This window comes from Globicephala melas, chromosome 15 (assembly GCF_963455315.2).
Source record: "Globicephala melas chromosome 15, mGloMel1.2, whole genome shotgun sequence".
Lineage (NCBI taxonomy): Eukaryota > Metazoa > Chordata > Mammalia > Artiodactyla > Delphinidae > Globicephala > Globicephala melas.
In genome coordinates this window covers 47,234,318-47,248,762 of record NC_083328.1, presented here as the reverse complement: position 1 = coordinate 47,248,762, position 14,445 = coordinate 47,234,318, and the positions used below count along the sequence as shown (strand labels likewise).

The window sequence follows — 14,445 nt, the reverse complement described above, 5'->3', positions numbered from 1 at the left end:
TATATTTCATTCTTATCAGAACAGTGGAAATGCTGCAAAAACTAACTCAAACGTTTTAATTTCACTTCTTCATATACTCACATTCTACCTACAGTCTCTGTTTGGGGCTTACTGATGAGTTAGGAAGGACAAGAGGAAAAGGAGCTATACATTGTCCAACCTTTCCCTTCCCTTTCATGTCACTTTCAGCATACACAGTTGGCTAATAGAGGATGTGATAAGATTTCTTGATCATGCATGTTTCTTACAATGCCATTTTCTTCTTTATGCATTCTAAGAAGCTTCTGGTTTGAATGGCAAGTGTAGCCTCCCACAATGTCGGTGCTCTGACTTGCTTTGATGTTGTAGACATGCATGCTTCCAGTCTAGCTGAACTCCCATGCATCACAGGCCCACCAGAGTTCTGTGCTCACGGGCCATCACAAAAACTCTATGGGAATGAACAGGAGACCCACATGTTGTACACACCTCTTCTGCTCACGTACGCTCCATTACCCTGCCAGACTTCATTTACACAGGTTAAAAGATAAAATTATTAAGAATGTCAAGATAGCAACAGCAGAGCGTTCAACCAAGCGTGGGGTCCTTTGGAGCCCAGACCCATGCAGCTGCCCAAGTCACACACCCATGAAGCTAGCCTGGCATGGGTGTTGTAGAAATCACCAATAAGATGATTCTGCATCTTTTACTTATTTTATTGCTTTACTCACACTTGACCTCCTGGGAAATCTGCAGAATCCAGTGTGACATTTTGAGATCATTAACCGCCTGACAGGGGAGGAGAGAGAAATTTAAAGCAAATGTGTCAGGAGTCACACCTAATCAAAGATCAATCCAAAACCAAGATAAAAGCACCTTGGAAATTACAACATGAGTCAATAGCAAGATAGGGTTTGATCTCAAACATTTTGGGGACAGGTCAGGTCTGTCAAGGAGCACATAGCCGCTCTCCAAAACATCTTGAAATGAAAATATTCACATTTTTTCCACCTGCTACAACCCCTTTACCCTGCCTCCTTTCAAAAAGACACAGTTGATGTTCCATGTGTAAGCTATAACATTCAAACTTAAACAGCTTGGTGATATAACTGGATTGTAGACCACGTGGAAAACAGTACCTCATTGTTCTATCAACAAGAAATAAATCTTACGATATATTAAAGGTAATATACATTTTATACATTACACAAATATATTTCTTGTGTCATTTTTATTTTTGAAATCTTTTAAAAGAGTGTTCAGATTCTATTTGACCTTTCCTAGAGGACTAAGGATTGTCATGTCAAACATCAGTTATCATACTTTCAATTGGATTCAAAAAATATTTATTCAGGAGCATTTATAGGCAAGGCATTATGCCAAGACTAATGGCTGTCTTAGTCAGTCTGGGATGCTCTAACAAATATACCATAGACTGGGTGACTTATAAACAACAGAAATTTATTTCTCACAGTTCTGGAGGCTGGAAGTCCAAGGGTGCCAGTGGGTTTTGGTGAGGTTTTTGGTGAGGGCCTTCTTCCTGGTTTGCAGAGAGTCAACTTCTCCTTGTATCTTCACATGGTGGAAAGAGGACGAGCTAGCTCTCCAGCCTCTTCTTACAAGGGCACTGACCCCATTGACGAGCGCGCCACCCTCATGGCATCATTACTTCTCAAAGGCCCCACCTCCAAATATCATCACATTGGGGTTAGAGTTTCAACCTATAAAATTTGGGGGGATACAGTCAATTCATTGCAATGGCCCTGCTATTTGGTTTTTATGATCCAATTGGAGAGGTAAGGCAGATGCTTAAGTTCAAAATTCCCCTCAAAACACAGCAAGTGCTATTACATAAATCTAAACAAGTACCATGGGGACACAGAAGGAAAGGGAGAGAACATTATGGGATTCAAAAGTGTCTTGTAGGATGACTTGTGATAGCAAGAAAGGGTGTGCCATACAGGAATTTCACAGGTAGGAAATGGAAATTCCCAGGTGTGAAATAGAGCAAGGTGTTTTGTTGGAACCTCGGGTCATATGTTTGGCAATATATGAAACAGTGAGAGAATATTAAACATATCTACATATAATGGGGAGCCACAGAAGGATTTGTCACAGAAGGATGGCCTCAGGGTTACACTTTAGTGCAGCTATGCCTTTTGAAATGTGTAAGACTGTTTGTACTTATAAAAACTGTTGTACTATGTGTTATTTTAACTTGTTATTATAAGTTTTCTGTCACTTTTTGGTCTGCCAGCTATTCTCGATACTATCAGGATATATGACTGATAGTACATTCAGGTCTAACTTTCTATTATAATTCTGTTTCTAGTCTACTAAAAGCTAAATAGCCAAGATTATTAGAACTGTATTTAAATAAGCATAAACAGGTTATGAGAAATTGGCTGAAATTAACTATTTCTCTAGATTGTTTATTATTTCACTTGGTAAACAGCAAGGATGCACCTTTTAATGCATGGGTTTCAATTCCAACAAAGCTTAAGATTTCTAAAGGAAACATTTGATTGAAAATAGTGGAATAGAAAATGATTAGCTTTTCTTCCTACCCAAATCTTATTAAAATGACAGCCAAGGAATTTTAAAAAACAAATTACTCAACAAGGTTAAAAAGAAGGAGAGACAATTTGCTATAAATGCTTTCAACAAATTTTTGGAAGGTGAGAAATGGATGGAGGAATGGTAATTACCTTGGCAGAAAGAAGAAAGGAGAAAGGAGAAAGCCAATTGCTTGCAGACAAGTGGGAACAGAGCTGCTTCACCCTGAAGAAACTCTGAGTGGCTCAGTGTTTATAAGCAGCGAAAATTCTAAAAGGAAGGCGAGAGTAAAGCCCAATGTGGAAAAGGGCATTTGTTGGACGTCTGCCCATAGCGTGGTTGAGCCCATAAGGTCTCCTCTCCCATCATGTGCATCCATGCAGCTATGCTTTCTTTGCTTCGGGGCAGAAAGTTGGAGATTTATTCTTCAAAGTAGCTGGACTTGGCCAGCAGGCCCCGAGAAATGCAGAGATGAAGTAAGGGTAAAGTAAAAGTCTGTGTGGCATACTGTGGATGCCCCAACCCCCCTTCCCCACCTGGCTTCCAGAACACCTTTTACCCATTCAGGCACACGCACAGACACACACAGACACACACACACACACACACACATGCAGGAGATCCAGGTTACCCTCTAAACAGCCCAGAGAAATGACCTATATAGATGATGACATTTGGGAATTCTTCAATGAACCAGTGATTCACATCCTGATCACCCTATGGTAAACTTTACCATATGGTAGAGTTTACCCTATGGGTAAAGTTTTCCCATCCATGGTCTCAGTGTCACCAATCATCGTGCCTCACTTCTGAATGCAGACTGAGCAGTTTTCTTCCTCCTGACACCAAATACATGGTGTCTTTTCCAACACCATTTCTCCAACTCTCTGACATCGACTGGCTGTCCAATAACTCAATTCAGTTCTGGCACCATCTACCTGGAGTTAAGGTCCAATCCCACAAGTTAAAAGGTTCAGTCCCACAAGATTGCCCCACTGTAGATGCCAATCACATGTCTCAGGCCACCCGTACTTCTGACTGACCAGCTATAAATTGGGTGTTCTCACAATCACCTCCTCTGGTTTGATAATTTGCTGGATTAACTCACAAAACACAGGACAGCACTTTACTTACTATTAGTGCTTTACTATAGAGGATACAACTCAGCACGGTCAAATGGAAGAGATGCTCAGGGTAAGGTATGGGGAGAAGGTCACAGAGTTCCCATGCCCTCTGTGGGCACACCACCCTCCCAGCACCTTCATGTGTTCACCTACTCAGAAGCTCTCTGAACCCTGTGGTTTAGGGTTTTACAGAATTTTCATCACATAGACATGATTGATTAAATCACTGGCCATTGGTGATTGAACTTGATCTCCAGCCCCTCTCCCTTCCCCAGAGATCAGAGGGTGAAGCTAAGAGTCCAAACCCTCTAACCATGGCTTGATCCTCCTGGGGACCAGCTACTATTCTGAAGCTACCTAAGATACCTCATTTCAAAGAGAAAAAGAAATGGAACAGAATTAATGTAGGAATGAATAAAAAATTGAAAATATTAATATTCTCAAATAGAAAAGAAAAGAAAAATTTCATCCAAAAAGAGCAGGTTGCTATGAAACATAAAAAAATTAAAGCAAAAAAAAAAAGCCCTTGAAAATAAAAAAAAAGGTTGCAGACATTTTTTAAACTTCATAAAAAGTTGACAACGTTGAGGAAAATTCCCAGAGAGAAGAGGCAAAAGTCAAGGAAATAGAAACTAAGAAAAGAAAGGAAAGCAAATTAGAGGATTAACCCAACATCCACCAATAGGAGTTGCAAAAAGAATGGAAGAGAAGAGAGAAGAGAAAATTATCAAAAAAAAAACAATACAAGTTCCCAAAACAGAAAGACATAGGTTTCCACTGAAAGCATTCTCTGAAGACTCTAGACAACAAGAGATGAAAATTTTACACCAAGGTGCACAAGTGAAAAATGTCTGAATAGTAGGGTGAAAAGCTTCCAGGAACTAAAAACAGATGATATAGAAAAGAATGGCAATCAAACAGTCATTAGGTAAGAAGAGTCCAGATGGACATTGAGTTATGTCATGGCTTTTGCAATCCTGAGAGAGAATGAGTTTCAACCGGGACCGGCTTCGCATATGAGCTACCCGGGAAGTCGCACAGGGCTCTGAACTCAGAAGGGCACCTCACGCTGGGGTTTAATGCTGTGGTCACCACTTTTTAGATCTTAATAATTTTATCTTTGAATTTGTCTTTTCTGAGTCTGATAGGACAGTGGTGCATGTCTCCTGGCACCTCCTCACTTCCCTGAAGTGGGTTCCTTGCTATCTGTTCCCTGACCCCTGCCGAGAGATTACTTCACTCACCCCACAAGTATCCTCATGCCTGAGGGAGTGTGACTTTAAAACAGCAAAGAAAAAACTCCATGAGAGGTTGAGAGAAAAAGGCCACAAAAGAAAGGAAAAACCTTTTTTCCTGCTTTTTTGGAGAAAACAAAAGGGCCTCACATTTTCATTTTGCACTGGGCCCCATGAATTATGTAGCTGGCCCTGGTTTCAATTTAGAGACTGCTTGAGAAGCAAGACTTTTTTTGTACCTCAAAAGCTCAACTGTGAATATCATCAAAAGATAAAAAGAGCAGGTACTCCTAACATTGGTTGACTTTATAACGATGTCATGATGGTTCCAATGTGGACCGGCATCCTATGTTTGGAAATTCCTGGTATCAATGTGTCATTCCTGACTACAGAATTAGGGTGCTGACACTGGGTATTTGATTCACAGTAGGACAATTTCTGACCAAAAAAAAAAAAAAAAGAAAGTTTCAGAACTAGATTCTCCCGAGGGAATCTGTGAGTGAATTTGGGGGGTTAGCGGAGATTTTGCCATACAAATACAGGCACCTGTATTTGGGGAGTACCTTGGGGTCTTCGAAATTCAAGTTAAGGCAAAACCATCTCAAGAAGGATGAGACTCTGAAAATGGCCACCAAGAATGAAAAGGAATTCCTGGTCTGGGGAGTTTTAAGAGGAAAAAAGGTTCCTGCTCATCTGGACAGGCATAGTTGGTGTCAGAAGCAAAGGGTGGAGGGGGTGGGAAACTCAGACAGACCCTCTAGGGCCTCCCACCTCCTGAGTCTTCGATTTTCATTTTCTTAGACACCAAGGTCACTGCCAGCTGTGAGAACAGCCAAGTCAGACCTTGCTTTTGAAGTCTGTACTGCTACTTGCTTCACGAAGATCCACATTCCTGAGGTGCTGAATTCTCCCCCCATCTTTCCCCTGGCTGCCACCCCTGTAGCCTCAGGCCTCACCGGATTTGGTGACCTGACAACTGCCCTTTACACAGGCATTCGTATCATAAATTGCCACGAAGAGGCCTCTGATACACGTCTTCGTCTTCCTCACAAATTTCTGCTGTTGTGATTTCCAGGCAGACACTGGCGTCTACACATGTGGCAGGCTTGGGCCTCATCAGACAGGTTCTATTACTTGGTCGCCAGGTGGTAACCATATTATTTCATGCTTCTCGGGAACTTTTGTGCAACACAATTACCTTTGACAGTTCTTGAGTGGAACAGCAATTTTCAGCAAGTGTTCTCAGTAACCAGAGGCCAGAAGGAAAGGAAACGTGAGGGCTTCAGTTAAGCTCTGAGTGTGGCTCTGACAGCTCTTCAGCGCCTCTGCGGTGTTAGAAATCGGAATTCTCTGGAAATTCGGGCACATGGAATTTGATGGAAGGTGCCTGAGCAGGGCCAATGGTTCCCACTGTATTTAAGAAAAACTTTGTCCTTACACAGGATAAGAAGTTCTACCTGGTGGAAGTTCTTCTGAGCTGCAGGATACAGTAGAGTTTTCTTTCACTGGGGTTTCATGCTAGAGATATCTTGTCCTCCTTCATGCTAATTCCACACTGCAAAGACAGTGACATTCACTTATTGAACTTGCCTGAATTTATAACACCCTCAGCATTCCTCAAGTTATCCAAGAAGATGCAGGTCAATTCACCCTCCACATATTAGTTTCTAGTTTCAGGAAAAAGATATTAAGTCATCACAGGTGGGTTGTTCAAAATCTGGCCTTACAGAGTGAGAATATGAAAGTCAGTTGCTTCTCCTCACTCCCCCACCCCCTCCAGCATTACCAACACACACACACACACACACACACACACACACACACACACACACACGTCACTTACTAGGATAATACAAAACAAAGTACCTGCAGTCTCTAGTCACACATCATAGAAAATGAAAAGAACCGACCGGTCCCCAAATCATCAAGTATTAAAAGGGCTGATTACACATAATTGATAACTGCCGAATTCAAGGCTGGTGGGGTTGAACATGAGGTCACATGGCCACGACCACATCCCAGAGGACGGAGTCCCACTCACATCCCGCTGGCCCGGTGCAGAGCAAAACTTCCCTTTGACACACCCAAGGGAAGAGCCTACCCTTTGCTCCAATTTCATTAGCAGTCTTTTATAGACAAGCTTTCTTTTGATCTCCAATGACGAGACACATGATATCATCAGCTCTAAATCAAGCCACATTTTCCCCCTCTCCCTAACACTGGTCTCATGGGCAAGGAAAACACCAGCTAATCTGTAACACGCTGCAGGTTGCAACATCCCCGGGTGCCATCATTTGTCACCTTCTTTTCTTGCTTACCAGCCACTTTGTCAATAACACTTATTCACGGAACCAACTTTGATTATAAACTTTTCCTGCATACCTCATCCCGACCAGAGTTTAACATTTGGCCATTATGGCTTCTGAACTTGTTTCCATGTGTCTCTGAACTTTGTTCTTTCCTTATATGTGACCTTTGGAGCATATAAGAGAACAAGAAGTCCAAAAAGAGATCTGCAGAGGGTGTAATAGCAAATAACTCACTTAGACATGGTCCTTGTTTCCCAAAGTCACAAGTGGTGGTTTGTCAACCTTTTACAAGAGTTGAACATGAATCTTCTGCTTGGTTTGCAAGATAAGAGGAGACACCACAGCCAGGCGCTATGTGTGTAATCAAGCCCTTCCCACATCATGCCCAATAGGAAAACAGTAGGTTGAGGTCTCTTATTTGATTACTTTTAAAATAATAGCCCTGGGCTTCCCTGGTGGTGCAGTGGTTGAGAGTCCGCCTGCCGATGCAGGGGACACGGGTTCGTGCCCCGATCCGGGAAGATCCCACATGCCGCGGAGCGGCTGGGCCCGTGAGTCATGGCCGCTGAGCCTGCGCGCCCGGAGCCTGTGCTCCGCAACGGGAGAGGTCACAGCAGTGAGAGGCCCGCGTACCGCAAAATAATAATAATAATAATAATAGCCCTAAGCAGTTTCTTTCTTGTTATAAAAACATGAAATGTGTCTGTTTACCTAAATATCAGGAAGTACAAAGGAGCAAAAAGTTTTTTAAGAAAAGGAAATACTCAAATTTCTCTTGTGGGATCACTGTCGGTTTGTTAGGCCAATACTTTCTCACTTGGATGCCTCTACGGCAGAGTCTAAAGAAGATAAATATTACCCAGCCTCCTTTGCAACTTAGGTGGTCATATGTCACATTTCTAGCCAATGAGACCTAAAGAGAAAAAAAAAAAAACCTCCTAAGGGAATTTCTGGGAAAACTGGATTCTCCCATCTTCTTCCCTTGATTGGAGCTGCAGCATCTATCTTGGGACCCTGAGACAGTCAGCATGAGGATGAAACCCATATGCGAAGGGCAACAAAGTGGGCACCTGGGCATCATTAAGCAACTAAGCCAATGTCAGCAACCTCCCACCACCAGAGTCCTTATCAAGTGGGAAAATAACTGCCAATTTATTTAAGCCACTGCTAATGCATTTTCTGCTACATGCAGTGCTCCTAAATATACCCAGTCACCTAGAAAAAGTTTCATTTTATCAGCATACACTGTTCTGAGGGCTTTAGTTTTGAAAGAGATTAAAATACATGTCTTTTCGTTTAACCCAAAACTTTTCAAATTTGCCATTTAAATCAACATCAGTAATAACTTTACTTGTGTAATAATAAAAATAATAACAACTGATGTTCTTATGGCAACTTAGCTTTCATTATCTCATTACTCTTACCCCCATTTTGTTTTGTTTTGTTTTTTTTGGCCGTGCCCCGTGGCTTGCAGGATCTTAGTTCCCCGACCAGGGACCAAATCCCAGGCCCACGGCAGTGAAAGCGCTGAGTCCTAACCACTGGACCGCCAAGGAAGTCCCCTCTTATCCCCATTTTGAAAGTAAGAAAACTGTGACTATAGTTAACAATACTGTATTCTATATTTGAAAGCTGCTAAGAGAGTAGCTCTTAAAAGTTTTCATCACGAGAAAAAAAAATTTTTAACGATGTGAGGTGATGGATGTTAACTAAACTTAATTGTAGTGATCATTTTGCAAATACATAAATCATGTTATTCACTGTAAACCAATACAGTATTATATGTCTATTATGTCTCAATGAATCTAGAAAAAAGAAAGGAAAGAAAACTGAAGTGCAGAAGAGATTGAAGTTGTCCAGGAAGTAGCTGGGACTTAAATTCAAGTATTGTGGCTGCAAATACTTCCCTCTTTCAGTCATATGATGTGCTGAGTCTTCTCCAGGGAGTTCCAGAAAATACTCAAACGTACTGCTTGGAGATAGAGTAAACAAGAGCTTGCCCAAGGTCAATTCTAAAAGCCAGCTGAGATGTCAACCGTGTTCAGAGCAAGGTTCATTTCCTAAGCAGGTCACCCAGACAGAGCCTGGTGGCCCCATGGCGCACCATTGTGTGAGGTAGGACTTGTTTCCTGCAATGGAGTGACTATCTGTTCTCACCAAAATTCATATGTTGAAACCCTAATCCCAATGTGATGGTATTTGGAGGTCTGGCCTGTGGGAGGTTATTAGGGTGGAGCCTTGGTGGGGAATTAATTATAAGAAGAAGCCAGGGGGGCTAGTGAGCTTTCTTTTCTGCCATATGAGGATACAACAAGAAGATAGCCATCTGCAAACCAGGAAGAGGGCCGTCACCAAGAACTCAAGCATGCTGACACTCTGATCTCAGACTTTCAACCTCCAGAACTGTGAGAAATAAATGCTTATTGTTTAAGTCATCCAGTTTAGGGTATATTTTTATAGCAGCCTGATCTGACTAAGGCACTTCCCAAAATGTCATCACAAACCAGAGAATAAGCATGCTAACTCTTCCTAATCCCCTAGAAATAGGATGCCTTCATCTTTCCTTTTCTAATACCTTTCATTTGCTTGGGTGAGCACACCTCAAATTTGGTTTTTAAATACAAGAACCAATTTTCTACAGCACCATAATTAAGAAACTAGACTTTGTATTCACACAGCCGAATTCCATTCTGGCTCCACTACTTACTAGGTGTGACTTTGGACAAGTTAACTTCCTGGGAATTCAGTCCTCTTGCTATAACAAAGGGATAATATATTCACAATATTTCAAGAGAGTTTTGAGATTTAAATGAGATAATGTGACCTTGAGAATGTGAAGCTCATATATAAGGTGCTTTATGCATATTTTTGATGATCTCTGGTCTCTTCCAATTCTATAACTCAGTAACAGGAAAAAGGAAATGGGAATGGGTACTAATATAAACATATCTCTTTCAACTCTTTACTTTCTACCAAAACTGCATCAAACGCACCTCTCTTCTTTTTTTTTTTCTTTTTTTCTTTTTTTTTTTTTGCGTTACGCGGGCCTCTCACTGCTGTGGCCTCTCCCGTTGCGGAGCACAGGCTCCGGACGCAGGCTCAGCGGCCATGGCTCATGGGCCCAGCCGCTCCGTGGCACGTGGGATCCTCCCGGACCGGGGCACGAACCCGTGTCCCCTGCATCGGCAGGTGGACTCTCAACCACTGCGCCACCAGGGAAGCCCCTTCTTCTTTTTTTTAATTGAAGTATAGTTGATTTACAATGTTGTGCCCGTCTCTGCTGTACAGCAAAGTGACTCAGTTTTACACATATAGACATTCTTTTTTTAATATTCTTTTCCATTATGGTTTATCCCAGGAGATTGGTTACAGTTCCCTGTGCTATACAATAGGACCTTGTTGTTTATCCATCCTATATATAAAAGTTTACATCTGCTAACCCCAACCTCTCAGTCCATCCCTCTCCCGACCCCTATCCCATTGGCAACCACAAGTCTGATCTCTATGTCTGTGAGTCTGTTTCTGTTTTGTAGATAGGCTCATTTGTGCCACATTTTAGATTCCACATATAAGTGATATCATATGGTATTTGTCTTTCTCTTTCTGGCTTACTTCACTTAGTATGATAATCTCTAGTTGCATCCATGTTGCTGCAAATGGTATCATTTCATTCTTTTTCATGGCTGAGTAGTATTCCATTGTATATATGCACCACATCTTTTTTATCCATTCATCTGTCGATGGACATTTAGGTTGTTCCCATGTTTTGGCTATTGTGAACACGCACCTCTCCTCTTATAAACTGGTTTGTTTGCTGCCGATTCATTCATGGTTGATGTGGATCTGGTGTGTGTCTGCCTTTGTGGCCATCAGGGTGGCAAGACCTTCCTCCACCAGCAAAAAGATTACAATTCACTGAAGGTTCAGATGATGGTTAGCATTTTTTAGCAATAAAATCTTTTTTAAGGTATGTACATTGTTTTTTTTTTTTAGACATAATACTATTACACACTTAAGAGACTGTAGTTAGTATAAACAGGACTTTTATATGCACTGGGAACCAAAAAATTCGCGTGACTCAATTTATTGTATTCACTTGATTGTGGTGGTCTTTACTAAACCTGCAATATTGCCGCTGTGTGTCTGTATATACTGGGAGGCATTGTTCACTGGTAGCCACCAGTATAACAGTCTAACACGGGCCAAGTAGCAGGAGAAGGTGATGAGAAACTAAGGAAATATGTAATTATCAAAGATGCCAGCCTCTGACTGTTGCTATTGGTATGTACCAGAAAATTTAGTTTTGAGAAAAATAGAGGCTGTGGCCCAAAGAAGTGACATAATAACACCACTCCTTGTGCTAAACATTAAAGTATAAGAAATACTTTATAAATATTATTCCTTCCCACCTCTCTGCTAGGCCAGTGCCATTATCCCACTTTTGCAGATGAGGAAACAGAAGGTCTGAGACATTAAATCATGTGCCTAAGATCGTGGTTCTGGGGAAGAGAAGGGCCAGGACTTGAACTGGGGTCTGTCTGACTCTAAGGTTGGGGGGAAAATCCACTAAGCAAACTGTCCAACTATGGCACAAGTACTAGAAAGGTCACTGGACAGGTCAGAAGACCTCAGTCTGAGCCTTCAATCTGCACTTTCTATGTGACTTGAAGCAACTTATCTGTTCTGTTTGAACTTGGCCTGTAAAATTAGGGTTGATGGTAAGGTAAAGGAGATGATGCATCTATGAACAGGTTCAGCAAACAGCCACGACCGCCTCCTCTTTGAAGTCCTTTCTCTCACCTCCTCTTCTCTCCACCCTTCTCCTGACGATGGACTTAGTGGGTGTACCAGTTGCTTTTGCTACCTAACAACTCATCCCAAAACTTAGTGGCTTAAAACAAACACCATTTATTATTTCATTATTTTTCAGAATTCTACAATGGGTTGGATGGTTCTTCTCATCTGGGCTGGCTTAACTAGTCTCTCCCATGTGTATGTGATCCAGTGAGGGGGGTCAACTGGGGGCCGGCGGTTCTAGAAGGGCCACAGTCATATGTCAGGGGCTGGATGGCTGTGGGTCAGGCAGTTGGGTGATGAGCCACATGTCTCAGACTGCAGCAGGCTGGGGCTTGTTCACATGGTGATCATAAAAGAAAGAGAAAGTATGCAAAACCCAAGGCCCAAGCTCACAGCTGGTACATGCCCACCTCCATATTCTATTAGTCAAAGCAGGTCACAGGCCTGCCCAGATTCAGCGCGTGAGGAAACAGACTCCACCCCGGATGAGAGGAGCTCAAACTCACGTGCACAGTTAGGAAGGGTGTGTGGCCGTTTTAACCATCAGTGACTACATTTGGCCAGTTTTCCGGAGCCACACATGTGGGCCAGCCTTCTCAAGTTTTCTCTGCCCCAAAACCCAGACAGTTTGTTTTTCCAGCGGGACACAGATTGCAGGTCTGGAAGGGTTGTTTGTTTTTGTGTTTGGTTTGACTTTTAGCTATTTCCAGGATGTTTCTTTCAGAGAGGAGAATGGCTCAGTTCTGTCCACCTCGTTGATTGAGAGGGGCTCTGACGGAGCATTGGGTCAGAGGTCCTGGAACCTGGGAGAGTCAGCAGAGGCCCGAGACAGGCTCCTCAGGGCACCGAAGGCCGCCCTTTCAAAATAAGATGATGGTGTCCTTCTGAGTTGCTTGGAGCTGCACCACGGCCAGGGCTTTGCAAGTCAAAATGTTGAGCGGTGTTCCCCTGCCCTGCCCGGGGGACAGGGTGAGTTCACCTCGCCAGCTCGTCAGCTGAATCCAGCCTAATGGATTTGCGGAATTCTGGCCCTCAGATGACAATATCTGGTTCACTTTTCGTCTGCTTTCAAGTTTGGAGATTGCACAAGCGACACGAAAGGGGGCAGAGAGCCTTGGAATGTCCCTTTGATGAAATCACCCACGGGGCCCTTTGCAGGACGATGAGAGGGGTCGCGTGCTCCCGGCAGCGTCCTGCTGATGGCGTGTGCATGCTGGGCGTGGGTGCTCACCCAGCTTGGGTCACTTCTCGCCATCTGGGGCCTAGACAAGAAGAAGCCCGAGGCTGTGGCTGCAGAGACGCAGGAAGGAATGTCTCAAGAAGAGGGAGAAATTGCGCTCATGAGTTTTGCTGCCAGAAGCTCTAAGAACAGGGCCTTCTCCGAAGGAACTATTGCAACACAGCTGACATGCTGCAGGGTCAGGGAGGGTCCCAGGTGGGGGGGGGGGGCAAATATCCCTTCCCTGGCCTGTCTTCCCTCAGGCAGAGTCCTGCGTGGTGGCATCCCTGCGTGTGTGGGCAAATGAGAAACTCCACCATCACTCCTCTCTGCTCGCACGTAGGTATTAAATGAGGTCTGGCAGGAGGCCAGGATCAGACCTGCCTGGAGGCCGCATGGGGAAGCCAGAGCTTCCACCAAAACCCAGCGTGGGCACCTCATTCACCTCTCTCCGGAGGGCAGAGTCTCAGCAGCACCTGCAGGAGGCCTGGCATGGCTCTTGGGAAATGGCCCTGCTGGGCTACATTCCCCAAGTACTTGTTTTCTAGCTCCAGAGACAATGCTAAGTTCAGTTCTCACCCACAGGAAAGTTTCCAAATCAAAAAACCAAGGAGGCTCCCCAGACCATATCTGGACCAGGTCACAAACGAAAGAAACACGTCTGCTTTCTTTCTGTGCATTTCTCCCTGCTGGCTGGGGCACCGTAGCCTGGGGGCAGTGGATCTGGGCCAAGCAACTGTGGTTCCTTGCCCTACTTAGTGGGAAAGCCCTTCTGATCTGAGGATGGCTCAGCCCGGTCCTGAGATGAGGGAGCCCCCTCATCAGGTTTTCTTGCTCCCCGGGCCTTGGTGAATTGCAATCCCCCCTCCTCCCACTCACACCCTTTCCCTTCACCTGCAACTCAGTTTGCTGAGCACCTGCCCAGGTCTCCCAGCAGATGGTTGCAGCCAGCCTGGAGGGAGAAAGACACTAGGGACCCCAACAGATAGGATCCACTCCTGCAGAATCCAGAACCTAGGAGGCTTCCCAAGCCTAAGTGGGCAGCTCCAAGAGCCACCACGAGAGCCGGGCTAGCTTTGCCCATGAGCTTCGCACAACTTCCACATCACCAGCTACTCAGGAATGTTCACACTTTAGCCCTTCTGCTTGGGGACGTCCTACTCCTCCCTTTTCTCAACTGCTCCACTGAGACTGATTCCGTCTTTCTTTGTTTTTTAAGGAATATC

At 43.8% G+C, this 14,445-nt stretch overlaps 1 protein-coding gene across 1 annotated transcript in view; it reads right to left on the bottom strand.

Annotated features, from left to right (window-relative positions):
- Positions 1–1,529: 1,529 nt before the first annotated feature.
- Positions 1,530–14,445, bottom strand: part of TASP1 (taspase 1) — a 296,551-nt gene continuing 283,635 nt past the window's right edge. Inside the window, exon 14 of the mRNA XM_060285375.2 lies at positions 1,530–1,700. Within this exon, the coding sequence (XP_060141358.1) occupies positions 1,677–1,700 (24 nt within the window). The 3' untranslated portion in view covers positions 1,530–1,676. The remainder of the gene's footprint in view (positions 1,701–14,445) is intronic.